This window comes from Hypanus sabinus, chromosome 11 (genome assembly GCF_030144855.1).
Source record: "Hypanus sabinus isolate sHypSab1 chromosome 11, sHypSab1.hap1, whole genome shotgun sequence".
NCBI classification, from domain to species: Eukaryota; Metazoa; Chordata; class Chondrichthyes; order Myliobatiformes; family Dasyatidae; genus Hypanus; species Hypanus sabinus.
The window spans coordinates 80634671-80661616 of record NC_082716.1 but is presented as its reverse complement, the minus strand read 5'-3'; the positions used below and the strand labels follow the sequence as shown (position 1 = coordinate 80661616).

Sequence of the window (26946 nt, the reverse complement as noted above, 5' to 3'; positions counted from 1 at the left end):
ATTGCTGCTGCATTCTGAAATGGAGGAGACTAACCAGAAAATCACAAAATGCATTTTCATTCTGTGCTCTCCGAGCATCCTGAAGATTCCATTTCAGCTTCTGTTACCAAAGAGTCATAGTATGACAGTGTGACATACAGTACCTGTCTGTTTTGTATCAACAGAGCTCTCAATACAAGTCACCTGAAAGCACTTAACATTGAAATGCTACCAGGCTACCATGACCCATATTCAGGCCGAATACTTACACGGGGAGAAATTGGCTGCTTCCTGAGCCATTATTACATTTGGAAAGAGGTAAGAAGACGGATTCTAATTTGCGCACTCACATATTTCCGCTGCTTGGAAATTGACTTCATGTAAACTGTCTGTGCCAATATTCTCTGCACTTGGTGGCTCAGTGTGAAAACATTCTATAAATTCAGAAATTGTTTCTTTTGCAAATACCTGGTATATATGGTAAATATCTGGTACACAATTAACTGTTTTGACAGAACTTGATAAAATATCCTCATTCACAGTTTTTTAAAATTAATGGATCTCAAATTTTGCTCTTTACAGTTAAAATTACAGAGCTTGAACACCCAGACAGGTAACCAGTCACCTCAGCTCTATGAGCGGTGGTTGTTTAGTAAACAGTGAAAACAGCGCCACCTGTGTCTCGAGCACAGTATTGCTTGCATAAATGCTCCAGTCTCATCCAAGATGGGTTTTGGTTGACTTCAATAGCCAAGTATTTCCTCAGAACAATGAACAACTGCTCAACAAACTACTAACTACTTGAGCTGGGAGGGATCTTCACCAACTAGCTTTGATCCAGTTGTTGAGACCCTGCATAACAATTGGTCTCCCATTAATAAATCCCATGGAAATAAATAGTTAAGTCTATGTCTCAAGGTTGATCTGGCTCCGAATAGCTTCAATGCTTCCAGTCTTCACCAGTATTCAAATGTTAAACATACATATCAATTTTTAAAATATTTTATAAATAAAATCTTTCTTTTTACAATATTTTTATTCAGAAGAAAAAAAGATTTACAGAGTGCAACACATAGATACATCTCAACATAACTTGTGTACATTCATATATTGTAATAAAATTGATCAAAATGTTATAGCATAACACATAAAGGTATAGCACTCTGTAATCCAAAATTTAAAGATAGGTCATACATCATAAAAGAAATTTTTTATATATAAAAAAAGTCAACCCCCTACCAACTACCAAAGAAAAAAGCTGATGGATGATAATTAGAAAAAAAACATATACACTTAAGAAGAGAAGATAAAAATATACATAAAAGTCTGTGCACTGTTAAACTTTATAAATTGGAAAAGTAATTTAGGAAAGGTCCCCAAATATCATAAAATCAGAGAACTTTGAAAAAATTAAATTTTCTAATTTAGTAATTACTGTTGATATATATTCTATGAAACTTCATTATGAAGACAGAGCTGTACACAAAAATGAATAGTGGGGTAATGGGAGGTTCCTATGCTACTCTTGGATTGATTTTTTTAAAAATGTCTTGCACTGTACTATTCCCACAGAACAATAAATATCATTACATGTATCAGTGATACTAAGTCAAATTCTGTTTGAGGTTCAATATCCGAGTGTGGTCAGAATGGTTACAATGGCTTGCTGGGGTGAGCTTCAGATTTCAACAACACTCCTTGATGACATCCGGAGCAAACCAACTTTGAAACTTGTTCTGAACTGTCCCATAGAGGAAATTGTTTATTCTCTACCCACCCTCACAGCTTTCATTACTTTCCTGATCACCAAACTCCGCCCTGTTGTTTTCTCACCCTCTGCCCGCCCCCATCCAGAGCAGTTCAGCATTGGTGTACAATGGGTGCTTGATGCTTGGCACAAACTCTTTGAACAGAACGTCTTTCCATGCTGAATGGCTGTGAAGCTCTGCAATCCCTTAATCTTCTACACTCAAAGCAACAGAAGTCTGTCTGTGCTAAAATGTATTATATAGTGGGTCTCCTTCTTTCAGGTCATTGACCGAGGGCTGAAGAAAGCTCTAGTCCTAGAAGACGATAATAGATTTAAGCCACACTTTAGAAGAAAGATAACAAAGCTGATGGAAGATATCGAGGATAACCAGCTGGACTGGGATCTCATGTGAGTTTGATTGTATATAAAAAAAAACACAGATTCAAAAGGCATAAGATTGAATAACTCAGGATTTGTTTATTTCATCACTATTTACTAGATTTCCACAGAACCAGCAATAATTTGTTTCCTTGTGTGATACATGAATACAATATCTAATGAAAGCTGTTCTCACCTGGAAAGTCTTCTTCAGGAACATTTAGGAATCAAGCAACCTGTCATAGTCATGGTCATGGGCTCATACCTTACACATGGATTGCTGGAAACTTCCACCACAACTTCAGGGAACATCCAGTCCCACTATGTCCTTGTGTGTGTGGGTGTGTGTGTATATTTATATGCTTTTGTCTGTGTACACACCTGTGTGTCTCACTCCTCAGAGTTTAATTGATTTACTGGGGATCAAAATTACATGTTGAAACAACAAATACAGTAACTTGTATGATATATGTTGAACACCCAGACCAGGGGTCAGCAACCTTTACCACTGAAAGAGCCACTTGGACCCGTTTCCCACAGAAAAGAAAACACTGGGAGCCGCAAAACCCGTTTGACATTTAAAATGAAATAACACTGCATACAACGTTTTGTTTTGCCTTTATGCTATGTATAAACAAACTATAATGTGTTGCATTTATGAAATTGATGAACTCCTGCAGAGAAAACGAAATTACATTTCTGCATGCAACAAAAACATTTTGAACTCCGAAAAAAAGACGTTGGGTTGAAGGTTACTTTTAAGTAAAATACTCAACGTCTATTTGAGTCCTTCTTGTATTTATGAAAAATGCCAAACTTAAATTGGCCGCCAGCAGCAAACCAAAAATAATGTCAGCCAGCTGTCAACCTGAAAAATAAAAGGACTATTTCACTGAACAATGAAAACATATGAATATACGTAAAATAATAGGCAATTAAAATATTTATCATACTTGGTCAGGTTGACTCACACCTGACAATGCAGTCGTATTCAGTAGGGATGGATCGATGCTTAGGGGAGTGACCGGGAAGGATAATGTGTTTTTTTCCTCTCTGAACTCACAGAAGCGTTTCCCAAACGATGTTTGCATTGCGATGATTGCAGAATGTAAATACTCCGAATTTATCATGTCGTGACCTTGTTTGAACTCTCTCAAATTGGGGAAGTGAGACAATGTGCCTTTCTGTAAATCTCTGGCAAGCACTGTCAACTTGCGCTCGAATGCCAAAACATCCTCCAACATGTGCAAGGCTGTATGTCCTTACCCCTGAAGAGCTGTGTTCAGCGTGTTCAGGTGCGCTGTCATGTCTACCATGAAGTGTAGCTTTTCCAGCCACTCTGGCTGTTCCAGCTCAGGAAAGGTGAGCCCTTTGCTGCCCAGGAAAGTTTTCACTTCTTCCAGACACGCGACAAAGCGTTTCAGCACCTCCCCTCTGGACAGCCAGCGATAAAAACACGTTGTAGCGGTGTGCTACACGCGGTCAGTAAACTGCAGTCAAAGATAGCTTTATTCGAACTAAACAGCCTTGCTTTTAAGCCTCCCTCAACCCGCCCCCCATGGGCGCGGATGCTGCAAAAGACACATACTCACAAACCCCCGTAGGCTATCTCCCTTAGCCTGAACGCTGGCTAATTGTGAGCCGGTTCGGATGTGTCAGGAAATGGGTCGCCACAACGTCTTATTTAGATTGTACAAGATCACCATAATCTTCAAATTTAGAATTACATTTCAAAAACTAACAAACTAACATAAAATACATTTTAATTAAATACTGACCAATTTTTTCCCAAAGCAACAGGGAGCCGCAGCACAGACGTAAAAGAGCCACATGTGGCTCCGGAGCCGCGGGTTGCCGACCCCCGACCCAGACGCTGCGGTTAAAGAGCTTATGTACATACGTTTTAAATTCAGGCTACATGCATCTTTACATAAACAGTATAGGTGCAGGGTGAAAGGTTTAGAAGCAATCTTTTCACTCAGAACGAAGCTGGAATTTGTAACTTACTGCCTGAGTGAGTGCGAGAAGCAGGAACTTCCACAGCATTATCTAGATAGCGTGCAGAAGGGAATGGTAAATGGGGCTGGTATAGATGGGAGTTTGATGGGCAACATGGACATTACAAGCTGGACAGCCTCTTTCTGTGCCATATGAGGTTATGGCTCTATTAAAGATTTGCATCTCGCTGTGTTATACAGGGCATGCTTTCAGTTGATGCGGGATGTATATTTAACTTGCAAAGATCTGCTCCTTGCATGCAAATTCACTTACATTTTCCTTTCTTGCTTTGACTTCAGCTACATTGGCCGGAAGAGAATGCAAGTGCAGCAACCTGAGAAGTCGGTGCCCGGCATTATGAACCTTGTGGAAGCAGATTATTCCTACTGGACACTGGCTTATGTTATATCCCAGCAAGGAGCCAAAAAGCTGCTAGCAGCAGAGCCACTTGGGAAGATGTTGCCTGTGGATGAATTTCTGCCCATCATGTACGATAAACATCCCATGTAAGTGACTGACTGACTACTTGGTGGTGAAGGTGGGTTCCAGTAATGAGAGGAACATCAGAGGATGCTCTAACCCAATATAATGCTGAGAATAATGGCACTAGAGGTTAGAGATTTCATAATTTTCTCATTGGAGATCCTTCTTCAGAGGTGCAGAGCTGAAGGGCCACTCAGTAACAGTAGGGTACTGAAATGCCATCAATGGCCTTCAACTTATATTTGGTCCATTTTGTCATCATCCTCGATAGACTAAGAATTGATCCATGCAGGCTTGCTTGCTGCAGCCAAATTGTTTGATAGAGCATTTTTCCACCTACAAGACAAAGTCGAGTTTACTGTAAAACAAACATATATGTACAGGTGCAAATGACAAGCTTACTTGCAGTAGTATCACAAGCATATATGATCAGAGGCTCAGCATTCACAAGAAAAAAAATAAATTAAACATATATTGTACAAAATTACACAAGAGAGAACACAATTCGAATAACAAAAAGCAGTCCATTGTGGTGAAAAGTGGTCGAGATGATCGCGGTGTTTTTATATTGAGGTAGTGATTAGTGTTGTGCAAGTACCAAATGGATAAAGGAAAGGAGTTGTTCTTGAACTTGAACGCCTTCTGTAGCTCCTGCCTCATGGTCGCTGAGAGAAAATGGAGTGGTCCAGGTCTTTGAAGAATGATCATTGATCTCTGACAAGTTCTCTCCAGGTTCAGAAGCATTTCATTCCTGTAAATGATGATTTGCAAGCCAGAATTGAGTTCCCACAGGACAGAGGTTGCCTGTAAGCCACAGCAACCAGCAAATGCATCCTGTCAGACTCCCAAATGCTGTTTTTATTTAAGACTGTACACAAGTTGGGTGTTTGGGAGGATGTGTACTGAATGTCTTATTTGAGGGGATAGAATGCTCCCCTTACCAGCTCAGATTACCGTCAACAAAACAGATTTCTTTTTTCCACCACTAGGCTACTATCATTTACTGTAAAAGTATATGTACATTAATGTCACCTTGGGATTCATTTTCTTGCAGGCGTTTGTAGGAAAAAAGAATTCGAATAGAATTTATGAAAAACTATACATAAACAGATAAAGAATGACAGCCAATGTTAAAACAAACTGCAAGTAAAAAATAAAAAAATACTGAGCATATGAGTTGTAAACTTGCGGACAGGACTAGCTTGCATGCAGAAGGGTGAAAGCTGGAATGCAGGATCTCTTTTCCCTGACAGATCAAGTGAAATTTCAATTGATGGATTTTTGAAATAGTTCACAGAGAAATTTTCAAAGTGAGGTCATACCTATTAGGAAAGGCTGAACATATTTTATGTAAATCTGTGTTGTACTATTTTAATATTACTTCATTTTATCTTTGGTAACAGCTTAAGTTATATTTGGTCTCACCAAGTTTCATTTATAAAGCACCAAATTAAAACAGGCTTGTAAAACACAGAGAATCTAAAGTAAAACAAAAATAACATTTTTAAAGAGGTATGTGATGGTACTTTAGGTCCCAAGCCCCTTTTGGGTTAAAAATTTTGAAATTCTATTTCTTGTAGAAGGAGATTTTTGCATGTGAACTTAAAACTGCCACAGTCCTTAAATCACGTTAAACAGTCAGCATCACTCAGACGTGGCCAAAGGAAATGACAACAGTTTTCTGAGACTGTTTGGAGCACATTATCTGAAAGAACAGCTCTGTGTCATACTGAGGGAGTGCTGCACTGTTTAATAAACAAGAATCCCTTTGAGTTTTAAGGCAAATGCAAAAGATCTCATGACATGGTTCAAAGAAAGGTATATCTTCTGGTTAATTAGTGCTGTCCCAATTCTGCTCACCAGACCTGGAATATGTAGCAGTAAAGTGCCGTCCTTTTTACCTGCCACAGGAGTCCTCTGGGGTCATTTTGGTAGCAGTTTACATTCCACCTCAGGCCAATGTCAAGCAGGCTTTAGATGATCTGAGTAATGGGATTAACATGCATGAAACTGCATAAGCTAACGCCTTCACCATCATTTTAGGAGATTTTAACCAGGCCAGTCTGAAAAAAATCACTGAGCAATTACCATCAACAGATCACTTGCAATACCAGAGGAAACAACACACTGGACCATTGCGACACCACCAATAAAAATGCCTACCATGCTATTCCACGCCCTCACTTCGGGAAGTCTGATCACCTGGTTGTACTTCTACTCCCCAAGTACAGGCAGAGACTGAAGACTGCAGCACCAGCAGTGAGGACCAAGAAGGTTTGGACAAGGGAGGCACAGGAGCACCTACAGGATTGCTTTGAATCGGTGGACGACTGTATTCAGGGATTCATCTTTGAACCTGGATGAGTATGCTGCAGTTGTTACTGTGTGGATGAGTGTGTGCCCACAAAGCTTACTGTACTTCCCAAATCAAAAGCCATGGATGAATCAGGAGGTGTGTTGTCTGCTGAAGGCTCGATCTGTGGCATTCAAGTCTGGTGACCCAGGCCTGTACCAGAAAACCAGGTATGATTTGCAGAGGGCTATTTCAAGGGTGAAGAGACAATTTCAAATGAGGTTGGAGGCGACATTGGATGCAACTCTGGCAGGGTCTACAAGACATTACTTCCTACAAAGCAAAACCCAGTCGCATGTATGGCAGCGATGCTTCACTACCAGATGAATTCGATGCCTTCTATGGGTGCTTTGAAAGGAAGAACACAACTACAGCTGTGAAGATCCCTGCTGCACTTGATGACCCTGTGATCTCTGTCTCAGAGGCTGATGTTAGACTGTCTTTAAAGAGAGTGGACCCTCGCAAAGCAGATGGTCCCGATGGAGTACCTGGTAAGGCTCTGAAAACCTGTGCCAACCAACTAGCGGGAGTATTCAAGGACATTTTCAACCTCTCACTACTATGGGCAGAAGTTCCTACTTGCTTCAAAAAGGCTTCAAACATTATAACAGTGCTTAAGAAGAATAATGTGGGCTGCCTTGATGACTATCGCCTGGTAGCACTCACATCTACAATGATGAAATGCTTTGAGAGGTTGGTCATGACTAGACTGAACTCCTGCCTCAGCAAGGACCTGGACCCATTGCAATTTGCCTATTGCCACAATAGGTCAACGGCAGACACAATCTCAATGGCTCTCCACAGAGCTTTAGACCACCTGAACAACACAAACACCTACGTCAGGATGCTGTTCATCGACTATAGCTCAGCATTTAATACCATCATTCCCACAGTCCTGATTGTGAAGTTGCAGAACCTGGGCCTCTGCACCTCCCTCTGCAATTGGATCCTTGACTTCCTAACCGGAAGACCACAATTTGTGCGGATCGGTGATAACATATCCTCCTTGCTGACGATCGACACTGGCGCACCTCAGGGAGTGTGCTTAGCCCACCGCTCTACTCTCTATAAACACATGACGAATGTCAGCTGGTGACGAGAGGGCATACAGGAGTGAGCTATGCCAACTAGTGGAGTAGTGCTGTAGCAACAACCTGGCACTCAACGCCAGTAAGACAAAAGAGCTGATTGTGGACTTCAGGAAGGGTAAGATGAAGGAACACATACCAATCCTCATAGTGGGATCAGAAGTGGAAGGAGTGAGCAACTTCAGGTTCCTGGGTGTCAAGATCTCTGAGGATCGAACCTGGTCCCAACATATCGATAATAGTTATAAAGAAGGCAAGACAGCAGCTATACTTTACTTGGAGTTTAAAGAGATTTGGCATGTCAACAAATGCACTCAAAAACTTCCATAGTTGTACCATAAAGAGCATTCCGACAGGCTGCATCACTGTCTGGTATTGGAGGTAGTGGGAGGTGGGGGGAGGGGGGGTTCTACTGCACAGGACCAAAGGAAGCTGCAAAAGGTTGTAAATCTAGTTCTGGGTACTAGCCCATAAAGTACCCAGGACATCTTCAGGGAGAAGTGTAGCAATGTTTCAGATGGCAGCGTCCATTATTTAGGACTTCCAGCACCCAGGACATGCCCTTTTCTCACTGTTACCATCAGGTAGGAGATACAGAAGCCTGAAGGCACACACTCAGTGATTCAGGAACAGCTTCTTCCCCTCTGCCATCCGATTCCTAAATGGACATTGAATCTTTGGACACTACCTCAATTTTTAAAAAAATATATAGTATTTCTGTTTTGGCGTGTTTTTTTAATCTATTCAATACATATATATATACCATAATCGATTACTTTAAAAAAAATTATTTTTTTCTCTCTGCAAGATTATGTATTGCATTGAACTGCTGTTGCTAAGTCAACAAACTTCATATCACATGCTGGTGATAATAAAACTGATTCTGATACTTCAATGACACCAGAAGAAAAATAAATAAACTGTTCAATATTGCTCTTATTTTACTGTTGGTCCAATAGTCATAGAGAGAAGCAGAACAGAATGAGATGTTTACATGCCAATTACCAACCAATAATTATACTAATTAAGTCACCCCAGGTTCAATCACTTACTTCCAACAAGGACAATTTACAGTGGCTAATTGATGTAACAACTCACACTCCTTTGGGACATGGAAAGAAGTTGGAGCAGCCATGGGAAACGTAACCAATCACCAAGAGAATGTGCAAACTCCACACGGAAAGCACCTAAACAAGGTCTCCAGCACCGATGGACAGTGGCTCGGCTGGTTCTGCCATTGCTCTATTTCCATACTTCCTACATTACAACAGTATATACACTTTATAGCCATGGGTGGCTCTGCAGCACAGGAGGGAAGGAAAAGGAGTGGGAGAGCTATAGTGATAGGGGATTCGATTGTAAGGGGAATAGATAGGCGTTTCTGTGGCCGCAAACTAGACTCCAGGATGGTATGTTGCCTCCCTGGTGCAAGGGTCAAGGATGTTTCTGAGCGGCTGCAGGACATTCTGGAATGGGAGGGTGAACATAGGTACCAATGATATAGGTAAAAAACGGGATGAGGTCCTACAAGGTGAATTTAGGGAGTTAGGAGATAAACTAAAAAGTAGGTCCACGAAGGTAATAATCTCTGGATTACTACCAGTGCCACGTGTTAGTCAGAGTAGAAATAGGAGGATATTTCAGTTGAATACATGGCTTGAAAAATGGTGCAAGAGGGAGGGATTCAAATTTCTGGGGCATTGGAACCAGTTCTGGGGGAGGTGGGACTGATATAAACAGGACGGTCTGCACCTGGGCTGGACTGAATGTCCTAGGGGGAGCGTTTGCTACTGCTGTTCAGGAGGCTTTAAACTAATGTGGTAGGGGGATGGGAACAAGTGCAAAGACAGAGGGGTGTAAAATGAGGGTAAAAGCAAAAAGTAGTAAGGTGAAAAGTAAAAGTGGCAGGCAGGCAAATCCAGGGCAAAAAGCAAAAAGAGCCACTTTTTAACATAATTGTATAAGGGCTAAGAGTGTTGTAAAAACAAGCCTGAAGGCTTTGTGTGTCAATGCGAGGAGCATTCGTAACAAGGTGGATGAATTGAATGTGCAGATAGTTATTAATGAATATGATATAGTTGGGATCACAGAGACATGGCTCCAGGATGACCAAGGATGGGAGCTCAACATCCAGGGATATTCAATATTCAGAAGGGATAGACAGGAAAGAAAAGGAGGTGGAGTAGCATTGCTGGTTAGAGAGGAGATTAACGCAATAGAAAGGAAGGACATTAGCCTGGAGGATGTGGAATCGATATGGGTAGAGCTGCATAACACTAAGGGGCAGAAAATGCTGGTGGGAGTTGTGTACAGGCCACCTAACAGTAGTAGTGAGGTTGGGGATGGCATTAAACAGGAAATTAGAAATGCGTGCAATAAAGGAACAGTAGTTATAATGGGTGACTTCAATCTACATATAGATTGAGTGACCCAAATTGGTAAGGGTGCTGAGGAAGTGGATTTCTTGGAATGTATGCGGGATGGTTTTCTGAACCAACATGTCGAGGAACCAACTACAGAGCAGGCCATTCTAGACTGGGTATTGAGCAATGAGGAAGGGTTAGTTAGCAATCTTGTCGTGCGAGGCCCCTTGGGTAAGAGTGACCATAATATGGTGGAATTCTTCATTAAGATGGAAGGTGACATAGTTAATTCAGAAACAAAGGTTCGGAACTTAAAGAAGGGTAACTTTGAAGGTATGAGACGTGAATTAGCTAAGATAGACTGGAAAAAGATATTTAAAGGGTTGACGGTGGATATGCAATGGCAAGCATTTAAAGATCGCATGGATGAACTACAACAATTGTTCATCCCAGTTTGGCAAAAGAATAAACCAGGGAAGGTAGTGCACCCGTGGCTGACAAGGGAAATTAGGGATAGTATCAAGTCCAAAGAAGAAACATATAAATTAGCAAAAAAAAGCAGCACACCTGAGGACTGGGAGAAATTCAGAGACCAGCAGAGGAGGACAAAGGGCTTAATTAGGAAAGGGAAAAAAAGATTATGAGAGAAATCTGGCAGGGAACATAAAAACTGACTGTAAAAGCTTTTATAGATACGTGAAAAGAAAAAGATTGGTCAAGACAAATGTAGGTTCTTTACAGTCAGAAACAGGTGAATTGATCATAGGGAACAAAGACATGGCAGACCAATTGAATAACTACTTTGGTTCTGTCTTCACTAAGGAGGACATAAATAATCTTCCGGAAATAGTAGGGGACCAAGGGTCTAGTGAGATGGAGGAACTGAGGGAAATACATGTTAGTAGGGAAGTGGTGTTAGGTAAATTGAAGGGATTAAAGGTAGATAAATCCCCAGGGCCAGATGGTCTGCATCCCAGAGTGCTTAAGGAAGTAACCCAGGAAATAGTGGATGCATTAGTGATAAAAAAGGAGGGAGCGAGAAACCGGGGAATTATAGACCAGTTAGTCTGACATCGGTGGTGGGGAAAATGCTAGAGTCGGTTATCAAAGATGTGATAACAGCACATTTGGAAAGAGGTGAAATCATCGGACAAAGTCAGCATGGATTTGTGAAAGGAAAATCATGTCTGACGAATCTTATAGAATTTTTTGAAGATGTAACTAATAGAGTGGATAGGGGAGAGCCAGTGGATGTGGTATATTTAGATTTTCAAAAGGCTTTTGGCAAGGTTCCACACAGGAGATTAGTGTGCAAACTTAAAGCACACGGTATTGGAGGTATGGTATTGACGTGGATAGAGAATTGGTTGGCAGACAGGAAGCAAAGTGTGGGAGTAAACGGGACCTTTACAGAATGGCAGGCAGTGACTAGTGGTGTACCGCAAGGCTCAGTGCAGGGACCCCAGTTGTTTACAATATATATTAATGATTTAGACGAGGGAAGTAAATGCAGCATTTCCAAGTTTGCAGATGACACAAAGCTGGGCGGCAGTGTTAGCTGTGAGGAGGATGCTAAGAGGATGCAGGGTGACTTGGATAGGTTAGGTGAGTGGGCAAATTCATGGCAGATGCAATTTAATGTGGATAAATGTGAGGTTATCCACTTTGGTTGCAAGAACAGGAAAACAGATTATTATCTGAACGGTGGCCGATTAGGAAAAGGGGAGCTGCAATGAGACCTGAGCGTCATTGTACACCAGTCATTGAAGGTGGGCATGCAGGTACAGCAGGCAGTGAAAAAGGCAAATGGTATGTTGGCATTCATAGCAAAAGGATTTGAGTACAGGAGCAGGGAGGTTCTACTGCAGTTGTAAAAGGCCTTGGTGAGACCGCACCTAGAATATTGTGTGCAGTTTTGGTCCCCTAATCTGAGGAAAGACATTCTTGCCATAGAGGAAGTACAGAGAAGGTTCACCAGATTGATTCCTGGGATGGCAAGACTTTCATATGAAGAAAGAGTGGATTGACTAGGCTTATACTCACTGGAATTTAGAAGATTGAGGGGGGATCTTATTGAAACGTATAAAATTCTAAAGGGATTGGACAGGCTAGATGCAGGAAGGTTGGTTCCGATGTTGGGGAAGTCCAGAATGAGGGGTCACAGTTTAAGGATAAAGGGGAAGCCTTTTAGGACTGAGATGAGGAAAAACTTCTTCACACAGAGAGTGGTGAATCTGTGGAATTCTCTGCCACAGGAAATAGTTGAGGCCAGTTCATTGGCTATATTTAAGAGGAAGTTAGATATGGCCCTTGTGGCTAAAGGGATCAGGGGGTATGGAGAGAAAGCAGGTACAGGGTTCTGAGTTGGATGATCAGCCATGATCATACTGAATGGCGGTGCAGGCTCGAAGGGCTGAATGGCCTGCTTTTGCACCTATTTTCTATGTTTCTATGAGATACTTTTAAAGAATTTCAGATTGTCTAGGGCAGGGGCTCCCAACCTGGGGTCCACAGACCCCTTTCTCAATGGTATTGGTCCATGGCATGAGCAATGTTTGGAACCCCAGGCCACAGAAGGCTAGCTCTTTGATCATGTTAAGACAAAGAAATTGGCTTGACTTCCTCATATGTTTTCCTCATTCACTTTTGTATGGCATTTATCCTATTAAATTATTGGCTTTTTACTCTTGTCACATGCATTAGTATACAATGAAAAGCTTTTCTTGCATACTGTTCATACAAATCACACATTGAGGGAAAAGAAGGTAAAGCATTGAGGGAAAAGAAGGTAAAGCAATAACAGCCTGCAGAAAAAAGTGCAAAAGCTACAGAGGAAGTGCAGCGCAAATAAATATTAAGGTGCAAGATCATGAGGTAGGTTGTGAGATTGAGGATCTGACTTCTGACTTACAACAGCAGGATAGAAGCTGTGCTTGATCCTGGTTGTGTGTGCTTTCAGGCTGTTGTATATTCTGCCTGATGGGAGAGGGGAGAAGAGAAAACGTCCGGGGGGGGTGGGGTCTTTGATTATGTTGGCTGCTTTATCAAGGCAGTGAGAATTATGTATAGAGTCCATTATCCTGAACAGCAAAACAAATCCGGGTTTAAAGTGACACTGATGAGGCTTGGATCTTTGTGTAGTAGACTTATGCCAGTTAGCTTGAGAAAATGAATTGTGCCCAGTATAATTTAGGTAACTGTATTCCTCATTTTTTTTTACACAGAGAAGATTATAAGAAGTTCTATGAACCTCGTGATTTGAAAGCCTTTTCAGTGGAGCCACTGCTGATTTTCCCGACGCACTACACTGGAGAACCAGGTTACGTCAGTGATACCGAAACCTCAGTAATCTGGGACAATGACGAGATCGCAACTGACTGGAACCGCAAACTCTCCAAAAAAACAAAAGAGCAGGGCGAGATTGGTACTGAAGCTCAGAACACTGAGGCACTGCAGCCCCAATCCCCCCTTGGCACAGCCTCTCGAGATGAACTTTGATGCTCCCTTGCACTGGCTGGTTCTGATCAGTGATCAGACCCAACATCTCTCTGTCACACTGTTATCATTTGGTTAAAGTGCCTTCTGGAAGGCAGCTAAGAAAAATCTAATGTGACAAAATTGACTGAACGCAGTGATACAACAGCAGTTAATTTTAGTTGCTAAATATTAATTAATGTTGAATATGTTGATTATTTTGAAAGTGATTACTTTTTTCCCCATTTTCTCTGTCTTTGCATTGCATTTCTCCTATTACATAATACCCACTACCTTTAAGAAAAGGCTGTTGGGTGTGGAATGTTTGCTGTGTTATCCAAGAGATAGCATGTGTTTCTGCCATTGTGCAACATCACGTTGATATCTGCCCGTAGAGGATACAAATTTATAGTTGCACTCTGGTGTAGGATATGAGCAGTGCTCATCACAGAATGGCTAATTATTCAACTATTGCTAAACTAATAAGGGCTAAATGTTCAAACTGCTGTTATATCAAAGAGCATTTTGGTGCCTCAAATCAATATTCAGAGTAATTCTGCTGGTACGGATTTCCTATAAATGCTACTGTTTATTCAGATGTGTTACTTTAAATAACATATTCGTGTGTGTGTGTGTGTGTGTGTGTGTGTGTGTGTGTGTGTGTGTGTGTTCTTATTTATTTTTCCGCTCTTTAGGGGAAAAGCTTGCTTGCAATCTTGCTCTGTTGTGTGGATATCAACTGTCCAAAAGTGTAACCGCATCTTCGTTCTTATTTCTGGCTATCTTCCGAAAACAACACAAGCTGTTCAGTTTCATTGCATGCGCGGCTGATAAGTAAGGATCAAGGTTCACACTTCCTGACTGGGACATGAGTATCCTCTGATAATCAAAATGATGCCATTTTGTGAAAGCAAACCAAGACATTTGCAGACACTGCAAAACACACAAAATGCTGGAGGAACTCAGCAGGCCAGGCAGGATCTATGGAAGAAAGTACAGTCGAAGTTTCAGGCCGAAACTCTTCCACAGGACCAATTTTTCCATAGATGCTGCCTGACCTGCTGAGTTCCTCCAGCATTTTGTGTGTGTTGCTCAGATATCCAGCATCTGCAGATTTTCGCTTGTTTGCGATTCTGCAGGTGCTGGTTTTGTTTTTATTTCAGATTTCCAACATCTGCAAATTTCTTGACTTGCTTTCACTAAATGGCATAATTTTGATTATTAGATAAAAATATAAAAACCCTCACCGAGTCAGGCCACATCAGTGAAAAGCAAAACAAACTTAATGTTCTAGATCAAAGAACTGAAGTGCTGAGAGCGCAAGAAAATAAAAGCAAGAGTAGGCCATTTATCACCTCAGGCCTCCCCTGCCATTCAGTATAATTATGACAGATACTCTCCAGCTCTCATCTCCTTGTCCTCAGTTCCCCAATTTCTAAAAAAAATCTACATTGTTCTTGAATTCTTCCCATTGATCTAGCTACTACAAACGTCCGGAGTAAAGAGTTCAAGAGATTTACCGCCCTCGGCAAGAAGTTCCTCCCGCCTCAATTTTAAACCCCCCCCCCCCCCGACTTTTGTATTTTGTACCTATGTCTCCTCATTTGAAATTCTTCCAAAACAGGTTGTCCCCAGTTTACCTATGCACAAATTGTTGACTGAGTGTTTGACAGATCATTAGGCTGGATGGGAATGGACTTACCAACTGCTGCAGGCGGGACATGTTCTATCATGTGGGAATGGGGCATTTCCATGGGCCTTCTCTCCACTATCCACCCACCCTCGACTGAGCCACAACAGGTGCTGGCCATAAGACATAGGGACAGGCTTAGGCCATTTGGCCCATCGGAGGCTGGTTTGAACTGAGCAGAGCTGAGAGCAGACTGACTAGCTCACTCACTGAGTCAGTGAGGCCAACTTGAAGCCACTCTTCCTGTGCGTGCTGGCTCTCTGAACTGAATTGACTTTTCTTCCATCCTTCATATACATGAGGAGTAAAAATCTTTACATCTCTGTCTAAATGTGCAATGTGCAATTCATCGTAATTTATAATAAATAGTGTGTAAAACAGGACAATCAATATAACAAATAAATACAGCTGTGTCAGCATGAATTAATCAGTGTGATGGCCTGATGGAAGAAGCTGTCCCGGAGCCTGTTGGTCCTGGCTTTTATGCTGCGGTAACGTTTCCCGGATGGTAGCAGCTGGAACAGTTTGTGGTTGGGGTGACTCAGGTCTCCAATGATCCTTTGGGCCCCTTTTACAGAACCGTCTTTGTAAAAGTCCTGAATAGTGGGAAGTTCACATCTGCAGATGTGCTGGGCTGTCCGCACCACTCTCTGCAGAGCCCTGTGATTGAGGGGAGTACAGTTCCCATTCCAGGCAGTGATGTAGCCCGTCAGGATGCTCTCAATGTGGCTCTATAGAAAGTTCTCAGGATTTGGAGGCCCATACCAAACTTCTTCAACTGTCTGAGGTGAAAGGTTGTGCCTTTTTCACCACACAGCTGGTATGTACAGACCATGTGAGATCCTCGGTGATGTCCATGCCAAGGAACTTAAAGCTGTTCACCCTCTCTACCCCAGATCCATTGATGTCAAAAGGGGCTAGCCTGTAAGTGATTCTGTGATCCTCTCCCACACATGGGAGTTTGGGCCATGGACAGTTCTCAGGAACAGAACCTGTCATACATTGGGGTCGAACTGTAATGCAAACACCTCAACTTCTACCCTGTCATGCCCACTCAGGAGTTTATTTGTTTCCATAAGATCACCCTTGTTCTTTTAAACTCCAATGAATACTGATTTCATATCTTTACTGGCCATGGTAGAACAACTCTCTCATCCCAGAACTTAACCCAGTGCATCTTATTTTGGACAGCGTCCAATGCCATTAATATGTATCCATATATAAGGGACCTAATCTGTGCACAGTAATCCTTGTTAGCCTCCCCGATATGGGTAACAATACTTCCAAATTTCTATACTCCAACCCTCTAGCAATGAAGACCAATATACCATTTGCCTTCCAAACCATTTACTGCACCTGCCTGCTAACTTTTGGTGACTGATGCACAAGATTATTCAGATGGCTGTCTGCCTTCAGATTCCTCCCAATGAATTGTATAACCTCCCTCTTAATCACAATAAATTATTTACAAAATGTTCTTACCCATTCACTCGATCTGTTTATATCCTGTTGCAGAATCCAAATATCCTCACCATAAAAAGGCCTCTCACTTATTTGTGTTGATCATCTCATTTAACCATCAGTGCTTTTTATTTTGTGGTGGTATAAGTTTCTGCCAAAGCAATCAAAATGTATACTCTACCCCCTCCTCCAGGCCAATAATATAAATTGAGGACCAAGAACTTATTCTTGGAACACTGCTCTAGCTATGTCCTATCATCCCAAAGACGGCCAATCTATTCTGTGTTTGTATTCAATATGATAACAAATTTCAAACTATATTTCTACACTTTCCCTTATAGCAGGAGTATTATATTGAGCATTAGCGTTTTATTGGGCACCATGTCAAATGTCTTCTGCAAACACAAATACACTGCACCTACAATTCCCCTCCATCCGATCTGCTACTTACATCCTGATTATTCCCTTTCCACAGATGCTGCCTGACTTGTTGAGTGTTTCCAGCATTTTCAGTTTTTATTTAATGCTGTTTAGTGGAACTTGATTATTACCCCAAGTGTCTGCAGTGATATAATTTGCTTAAATTCAATACTGTTCATAGACCACATGACCTGACTTTGGGAGTAATTTCTGAGAGAAAAAAGCTTTCATTTATATGATTCTCATACCTTGGAAACTGAACTATTGTTCTGTCAATCTACTTACAGAAAGTTTTTACAATCAGAAGCTAATAATATACTTTTATTAATGTTGGTTGAGAGATCAATATTGGGCAGGACATCAGATATTACTCCATGCATTTCTTTGAAATTTGGTCAAGAAGTCATTTATGTGTACCAGGGAGAACAGAAAGGACCATTTGGATATTTCGTCTGGATGAGTAGTGCTACACTCCTACAGTACTGCGCTGGATGTCTGTCTAGTAAACAAAAGTTCATAATCTATTTTGATCTCTGATGCTTTTTGTTTTATGCAGCAATATCTATTTCATTCACAAGTTTGTAAAATTTTGTAATAGTATAATGTTCATACGATGTTAACCAAATGGCAGACTAACACTGTTTGGATGTAAGTTCAAGCTCAGTGGAAGTTATATAGGGAGAAACATAAGATCCCTGGTGGCTCACTGTGTCTAATCCTTCAAACATGAAGTCATCTGAACCTTCATATTTTTCTCTGGCCTTACTCTACATCTGAAATCTCTTTCCCTTCCATCTCTGAGCTGTAAACATTCTTGTTAGTGCACACAGTGTTAGGTTGGTAGTCTTCAGCCTCCTTCTTTTGTTGAACCTGATAAATTCTCTTTCTCAACCAGGCTCATATTTGGTCATGCTCCCAATATGGCAAATAACTTTTTTGTCTATTTAGCATTTCATTTGTCCTTCTTTGCCTAAAGATCCATATAAATGGAAATTTTGATGACATCTTAATTGAGCTTGTTGGAGTATGTCCAGTCACCTCTCATAGAGTCACAGAACATGTGCCCACTAAGCCCATGCTGACCATCAAGCACTCACTTACACTAACCCTGTTTTATTCTCACTGCATTCCCAGCAACTCTTCCTAGAATCGCCACCCAATTTACTCATTTACATTCAGGCAGATCACAATGATCAATGACCCTACAATCCCACACATCTTTGGAGTGTGGGAGGAAACCAAACACCCAGGTAAAACCTGTGCAGGACACAGGACACAGGCAGCATCGGAGATCAGGATGGAACCCAGGTTAGTGGAGCTGCACCCCTCTGCCAACTTAGAAAACCTGAAACGAGAAACGATCCTTTTCCTAAAGTAACCAGCCACTGACAATTTTACCTTAAGACAAAGACTGTTTCTATGCTGTCATTTCCATTAATGACCAAGGCGATAGTTTAGAATTTCAGGGGTTGAATACAACTGTAATTGGTAAAAATTAATAAACTTTGATCAGTTTGCACTCTTAGTATACTGCATTTATGTTTGCATTAACATTACACCAAAGCAGCTTCAATTTTTATGCAGAATCACACCATTCATCGGATGTACTTTTTTCCATAGATGCAATTTGGCCTGCTGAGTTCCTCCGGGCCGGGGGTGGCGGGGGGGGGGGTGGGGTGGGTGTCTGTGTGTGTGTGTGTGTGTGTGTGTGTGTGTGTTGCTTCAATTTCCAGCATCTGCAGATTATCTCTTGTTTTTGCATTCTTATTGATTTGACTTCATTGCTGAGGTGTGTTTTAACTGAGCCCATACATGCATGATGACTGTGAAGTGAAGCTCAATGTGTGCAATGTATTAAGTGATCAAAAAGTAATGGACAGAAAAAACAAGTTATCTCATTATGTACTATTGCTTTGACAGCTCCACACAGCCACCAAAAACTGCGTAAGACACAGCTGAGGTAACCTGCTGTTGTTCTTCTCAAAAGTAAATTTATTTTCAAAGTACATATACATCACCATATGAAACACTAAGATTCATTTTCTTGTGGGCATATTCAATAAATCCATGATTGAATCATAATCACAATAGAATCAATGGAAGACCACACCAAGCTGGGTGTTTAACCACTGTGCATATGCAAAAGAAAAAAAGAAATACTAATAATAAATAGATAAGCAAAACATTGAGAACATGAGATGAAGCGTCCTTGAAAGTATGTCCATAGGTTCTGGGAACATTTCAATGATGGAGCAAGAGAAGTTATCTTCTTTGGTTCAAGAGCCTGATGGGTTAGGGGTAACGGCTACACCCTGAACCTGGTGGGGTTAGTGCTGAGGCTCCTGTACTTTCTTCCCGATGGCAGCAGTGGGAAGAGGGCATGTCCTGGGTGGTGGGGGGGCCACGATGATGGATGCTGCTTTCCTGCAACAGCATTTCGTATAGATGTGCTCAGCGGTGGGGAGGGCTTTAGCAATGATCAACTGGGCAGTATCCACTTCTTTTAGTAGGATTTTCCATTCAAGGAGAGTGGTGTTTCCATACCAGGCTGTGATGTAGCCAGTCAATATACTCTCCACACCTCTCTGGAAGTTTGTCAAAGTTTTAGATGTTATTCCAAAATCTTCACAAACTCCAAAGCAAGTAGAGGCACTCCCGAGCTTTCTTTGTAATTGCACCTACTGTATGAGCTGGGCCCTGAACGGGCCCTCCAAAATAATAACACTGAGGAATTTAAAGTTGCTGACCCTCTCCTCCTCTGATCTTCCAATAAGGACTGGCTCATGAACCTCTGGTTTCCTCATCCTGAAGTCTCATGTCCTTGGGCCCTTCACAGGCTGGCTGAAAGCAGGGCCCCATAAAAGGCTTTTTAATGTGCATTAAAATTATGAAGATTTATATTACAGTCCTGGAATGCCCAGCTAAAAGGAGCAATTGGATAAGGAGGGACATTTTTCCCCCGGAACACTGGAAACTGAGGAGAGACATAATAAAAGTTTATGAAATCCTGAGGCACACAGTTAAAGTGAATAACCAAAGTTTTTTCTTTGAGGCAGGAAGAGTCCAAATTACAAAGTGAGAGTGGAAATATTTATCTGGAACCTAAACAGCAACCTTTTCATGCACAGGAGTCAAAACGTAGGTAATGCATTGCCAGACGAAGTGGTAGAGGCTGGTATCGTTGAATCTTCTGGAGAGGGTTCAAAAGGGGGTCACAACAATGATTCCAAGATTGAACGGCTTGTAATATGAAGAGCATTTGATAACTCGGGGCCTGTATTCACTGGAATTCAGAAGAATAGTGGGTGACCTCATTGAAACCTATGGAGTAGTGAAAGGCCTTGATAGAGTGGATGTGGAGAGGATGTTTCCTATGGTGGGAGAGTCTAAGACCAGAGGACACAGCCTCAGAATAGAAGGATGTCCTTCTAGAACAATAAAAGGAGGAATTTCTTTAGCCAGAGGATGGTGAATGTGTGGAATTCATTGACATAGGTGGGCTGGGGAGACCAAATCTTTATGTATTTTTAAGGAAGAGGTTGATAGATTCTTAGCTGGTCTGGGTATGAAGGGGTACAGGGTGAAGGCAGGAGATTGGGACTGAGAGGAAAAATGGATTAGCCATGATGAAATGGCAGATGAGACTCAATGGGCCAAATGGCCAAATTCTAGTCCTATATCTTATAGTCTTAGGTTTTATAATTACAATATTTAAAGAAACATAGAAATGGTTTAGAGGGATACAGGCCAAATGCAGGCAAAAGGTTAGCATGGACAAAGGGCCAAAGGGTCTAATTGTATTCACAGTTCCATGTTTCCCTACTTATAGACGTTCCTGAATATTGCAATAAAGCAAAAGGAAGAGAGTCACTTATGCAACAAAAACCCCCATTCTGGTAACATCTCTAATGCAGAAATATGTACATGTATTCTACTTAAAAAAACCAAACCTTGATAAAGAGCATCTAGCTAACTACTGTCTATATCAATTCTTCCCTTCTTGGGCAAGTCTCAGCCAGGTTTTAGAGCAAACCACAGCACGGAAATGGCCCTTACCAAGATTGTTAGTGACATTAGGCACAGCAGGGTCTCAGTCCTAATTCTCCTGGAACTAAGTGATGCTTTTGACACAATTGACCACAAAGTTCTCCAAGATCACCTTAAGAGCTGGGTTGGCCTCTCTGGTAGTGCCCTTAACTGGTTTTGCTCATATATCTTGAAGAGAAATTGTTTTTGCCTACTGTGCAGACCAGTTTCTAAGAGGTAACAAACTACCTTTTGGTATTGCTCAGGGAAGCTATTCTTGTTTCCTTTCTCTTCTTGTACATGCTTCCTTCGAGGAGATAACATTAGAGAGCATAAACATGATGTCCACAGTTATGTAGATGATATACAACATACATCTTGGTTGAGCCTGATGATAACACCTTATCTTCTCTGACTTTTGGTATGGCTGCAATAAACACATGGATGAGCAATAATTTTCTAAAACTAAATGAAGATTCTTTGGTTGGTTCAGTAGCCAAAAGAGAAAAAATTCTTGATAAACTTGGGAATTTAGCTCCCAGTATAAAATCAGAAATAACAGGCCTAGGTGTTATCCTTGATTTAGATTTGAATTTTAACTCCCACATAAAGCAAGTAACAAGAACATCATCTCCATACTTTAGAAATATTGCAAAGGTACATCCATTTCTGTCAGGTAATGATTTTGAAAAACTAATTCATGCCTTTGTATTAAATAGACTAGATTACTGCAATCATCTTTCACTGGCCTTCCAATACAATCTGTTGACAAACTTCAACTCATTCAGAACATCACTGCTAGACTTCTAACTAAAAGCAGGATAATGGAGCATAGCACTCCCATCCTGGCTACTCTGCATTGGCTTCCTGTAACTTTCAGAACTGCAGGCCAGGCAGCATCTATAAGAAGTGCTGTTGACGTTTCAGGCCGAGACCGTTCGTCAGGACTAACTGAAAGGAAAGATAGTAAGAGATTTGAAAGTAGTGGGGGGAGGGGGAAATGTGAAATAATAGGAGAAGACTGGAGGGAGTGGGATGAAGCTAAGAGCTGGAAAGTTGATTGGCGAAAGTGATACCGAGCTGGAGAAGGGAAAGGATCATGGGATGGGAGGCCTCGGGAGAAAGAAAGGGGGAGGGGGAGCACCAGAGGGAGATGGAGAACAGGCAGAGAGCGAAAACAAAACAAACTACTAAATATTGTCAGGGATGGGGTAAGAAGGGGAGGAGGGGCATTAACGGAAGTTAGAGAAGTCAATGTTCATGCCATCAGGTTGGAGGCTACCCAGCCGGTATATAAGGTGTTGTTCCTCCAACCTGAGTTTGGATTCATTTTGACAATAGAGGAGGCCATGGATAGACATATCAGAATGGGTATGGGACACAGAATTAAAATGTGTGGCCACTGGGAGATCCTGCTTTCTCTGGCGGACAGAGCGTAGGTGTTCAGCGAAATGGTCTCCCAGTCTGTGTCGGGTCTCACCAATATATAAAAGACCACACCGGGAGCACCAGACACAGTAGACTTTTATATTTCTTTTATGTCGAAATGTCAACTGTGCTTCTCCTTATAGATACATTCTGAAGATGTTGGAAATCCAAAGCAACATACACAAAATGCTAGAGAAGCTCAACAAGTTTTCAATCTTGTTTTTAAAGCTCCCAATAGGCTGGGAATGGATTACATCACAGAATCACTTCCATTTTATAACCCTGCTGGAGCTCTCAGGTCCTCTTCCGCCCATCTGTTAAATTTATAAAACCTTCCTCAAAAGATAATTGGCAAATCAGCATTTCTGAGCTATGATCCTAAACTGTGCAACTCAATACCTAAAACTATAAGATTCTGCATCCTTTTAATTGCCAGTTCAAAACCTATTTATTTAATCTTGCTTGTAACTAACAACTTTTTCGCTTTTATTTTCATGTTCGCACTTTATCCCATTGTAAAGCACTTCGAACTACATAATTTTCATGTAAAGTGCTCTATAATTAAGTTATTATTATTATTATGTTTCTGAAGCACATCACCTGGAAATACAAAGAGAACTTCTTCAGGATAAGGAAAATAAAAGATCAGTACAAATAAACTAAACATAATTTATGCAACTATTCTAATGCCTAATTGCAATGATAGATGAACAAACCAATATAGTTATTCGCACCTTGTTGATATGAATTTTTTTCACTTCACTTCTGGGATCTAGGCATCATTGGCACAGCCAGCATTTATTACCTAAATTTATTTGCCTTTGAAAAGATGGTGCCTAGCTGCTTACTTCCTGTGAAGGTACTCTCACCGTGTTGACTAGGAATTAGAAAATATGGGACCACATTTTCTGTGTTGTACAATTCAGATTTAGTGGAAGTTTTGATTCTAATAGAAGCAAAGTCCAAGTTTCATGGTTTTCCTTCAGGAATTACTCTGTACATATCACCGTGGAGGCAACTCATGAAGAAACATTACTCAGAATTAATTAAAGGACACCTGTCCATGGATATCAATACTGTTAAGACACTCTGTGTAGTCCACTTAGTATAAATGCTTCTGCTAGGTCCATCAGTCTCCAACCTTGCTCAGTGAGTTGTGGTCCTAAAGTTCTCAAAAATCAATTTCTCAAACCTACCCATCAATAAGCCAAGTCTTTCCATTACCGTCTCCTATTGATCAATTGACCATTAATAATCAATCTATAGACCTTTTATTTCTCATCTGCGACTATCTCTTATTACCAGTCTTCAGTGGCTGACCCTGCTCACATTCATGAATTCTCAACACTCTGACTGTTAATTCTCCAACTGTTGACCGATTCCTGACCTTCATTGATCATCAAGTTACTCAGCCACAAAGCTCCCCCACTCACCCCTACATCCCGTTTCAGCTGCTGACAATGCCCACCATCTTCCCTGACCCCTTCTGCAGTACTGTGCAGAAGTCTTAGACACAGACATTATATATAGCTAGACTTTTGCACAGCACTGTATTTGTCAACGTGGGGTGGAGAGTGAGTTTGTAAATCTGGCGGGAGCAAAGGATGTTGGGAATGACAAGAATGGAGCACCATATGATGGGTGTGGGACAGGTGCTGGAGAAGGAATACTAGAGGTGGGGTGGCATGGGTGCAGACTTAACCAGTCCTGAGACACCAGGGTAGGTAATTTGATTCCAAACAATGAGTTTATTGCTCATAACAAAATATCTCTCTGGTGCTTCCTGCTCCCTCCCCTCTCCCTTCCTCTTTTCCCAACCAAGATTGCCCTCTCCCTGCCCCCTTCCCACTTTCGGTTCAAGATATGGACACATATCAGAATCATGTTTGTCCTTGCTGAAGGGTCTCAGCCCGAAATGTCGACTGTACTCTTTTCCATAGATGCTGCCTGGCCTGCTGAGCTCCCCCAGCATTTTGTGTGTGTTGCTCAGGATTATCATCACTCACATATGCCATGATATTTTTTTTTGTGGCAGCAGTACAGCGATGATCCCTCCATCCCTCCTTTTCATCAGTCCTTACCTGCTGACCCTCCCCCCCATCATCCATTTCCTCCTTCTCTGACTGCCCCTTGCGCAAATCCAGACCCCCTTTGATTATTAATCTCCGCCCATCTCCCAATGCCATCTAACTATCAATCCAGGATTGTCAGCTGCTCTGCTGATCCTTCTCCACAGACTACTGTCTAAAATTCCCTGGCAACCCCACTCACTCTCCTTCACTTCCCCTACTATTCATCCTGCCATTCAGATGAACTAATGTTGGGGTTAGTGAATGAAGGATTTTTAATTATCTAGGTCCTGTACAGTAGGGCATGATGCATTGAGCCTTGTATCGTGCAGAACATTATCTGCCCATGGATAGGATTTGATTCCTCAACCTTTGTATTGTTATTACCAAGCAATTGGGCTATGGCCTTTTAAATACCTAATTAATTATCACTGCCTTAAATAATGTGCATCACAATTTTCTTCTATTTCATTTGTTTTAATTGTGTTTGGTTCAGTTTAAATATTGAGATAGATGTAGCCCTTTCAGTAATCCATGGGTTAATAATGCTCCTCATGGAACAATTATTGAGTTAACATGTTAAACTCCTGGTGGTGCACTGATGTGGCAGTTTTGTTGAACTTGTATTCCCCTGATCCTGAACACCGAACCGTCAAACTCCATCCATTCTATTTACTAGGGAGTTTCCTCCATAACCCTGACTGCAGTTTACATGCCACCAGCAGCGGACAATAATCAACCGCTTGAGATACTGTATGATGCCGTCTTTCAAATCATAGCTGGGGACTTCAATCAGGCTTGTTTGCCAATTATCATCAGCATAAAACCTGGAGCATCAGAGATCCCAACACACCAGACCACTGCTATAGCAAGATAAGGAATGCTTAGCAGATGTACTCAATGCCTTCTGTGCTTGCTTTGACCACCAGAACAGGGAGGAACCATCGCACACCCCCATCTTTCCCGATGATCCTCTGGTCTCAGTATCTGAAGATGATGTGTGGGCTGCCTTCAAGAGGGTGAATCCATGAAAAGCGTCCAGTCTGGATGGAGTACCTGGCTGAGTACTGAAGACTTGTGCTGACCAACTGGTTGGTATATTCACAGATATCTTCAATTTCTTGTGCCGGCAGCATGTGTTACTCTCCTGCTTCATTCGTACCTGTGCCCAAGAAGAGCTCTTTATTGATTACAGCTCAGCATTTAGCACCATCACCCCCTCAACTTGTGCCTCAATACCCCCTTGTGCAATTGGATCCTGGATTTACGTACTTGTAGACCCCAGTCAGTTCGGATTGACAAAAACATCTCCTCCACAATCTCCATTAGCACAGGAGCACCACAGGGATGTGTACGTAGCCCCCTGCTCTACTCACTTTACACCTATGGCTTTGTGGCTCCAACACTATATAAAGTTTGCTGATGTGGGCTGTATCAAAGGGGGTGATAAATTAGCATACAGGAGGGATATTGAAAACTGAGTGGTGTAATAACAACAACCTCTCACTCAATGTCAATAAGACCATGGAACTGATTGTAAACTTCAGAAGAGGGAAGCCAGGGGTTGATAAGCCAGTAATCATCAGAGGATCAGAGGTGGAAAGGGTCAGAAATTTAAGTTCTTGGAATTCACTATGTCAGAGGACCTGTCCTAGATCCATCATATAAATATTATTGCAATGAAAGCACTACAGCACCTCGCCTTCCTCAGGATTCTGCAGAGGTTCGGCATGTCATCGAAACCTTAGCAAACTTCTCTAGATGTGTGGTGGAAAGTGTGCTGACTGGCTCCATTATGGCCTGGCATGGGAACTCAACACTTGTGAGAGGAAAATCCTTCAAAAGGCAGAGAATTTGGCCCAGTATATCCCATGTAAAACCCTCACAACCATTGAGCACATCTACATGAAATATTGCCGTAGTAAAGCAGCATCCATTATCAAAGATCCTCACCACCCAGGCCATATTCTTTACTCGAGCTGCTAT

General features: G+C 41.6%; 1 protein-coding gene across 1 annotated transcript in view; it reads left to right on the top strand.

Annotated features, from left to right (window-relative positions):
- LOC132402164 (procollagen galactosyltransferase 2-like) overlaps positions 1–13995 on the top strand; it is a 164240-nt gene extending 150245 nt beyond the window's left edge. The window contains exons 9-12 of the mRNA XM_059984839.1: positions 165–297; positions 2010–2137; positions 4405–4611; positions 13617–13995. Coding sequence (XP_059840822.1) covers positions 165–297; positions 2010–2137; positions 4405–4611; positions 13617–13890 — 742 coding nt within the window. The 3' untranslated portion in view covers positions 13891–13995. The remainder of the gene's footprint in view (positions 1–164; positions 298–2009; positions 2138–4404; positions 4612–13616) is intronic.
- Positions 13996–26946: the final 12951 nt, after the last annotated feature.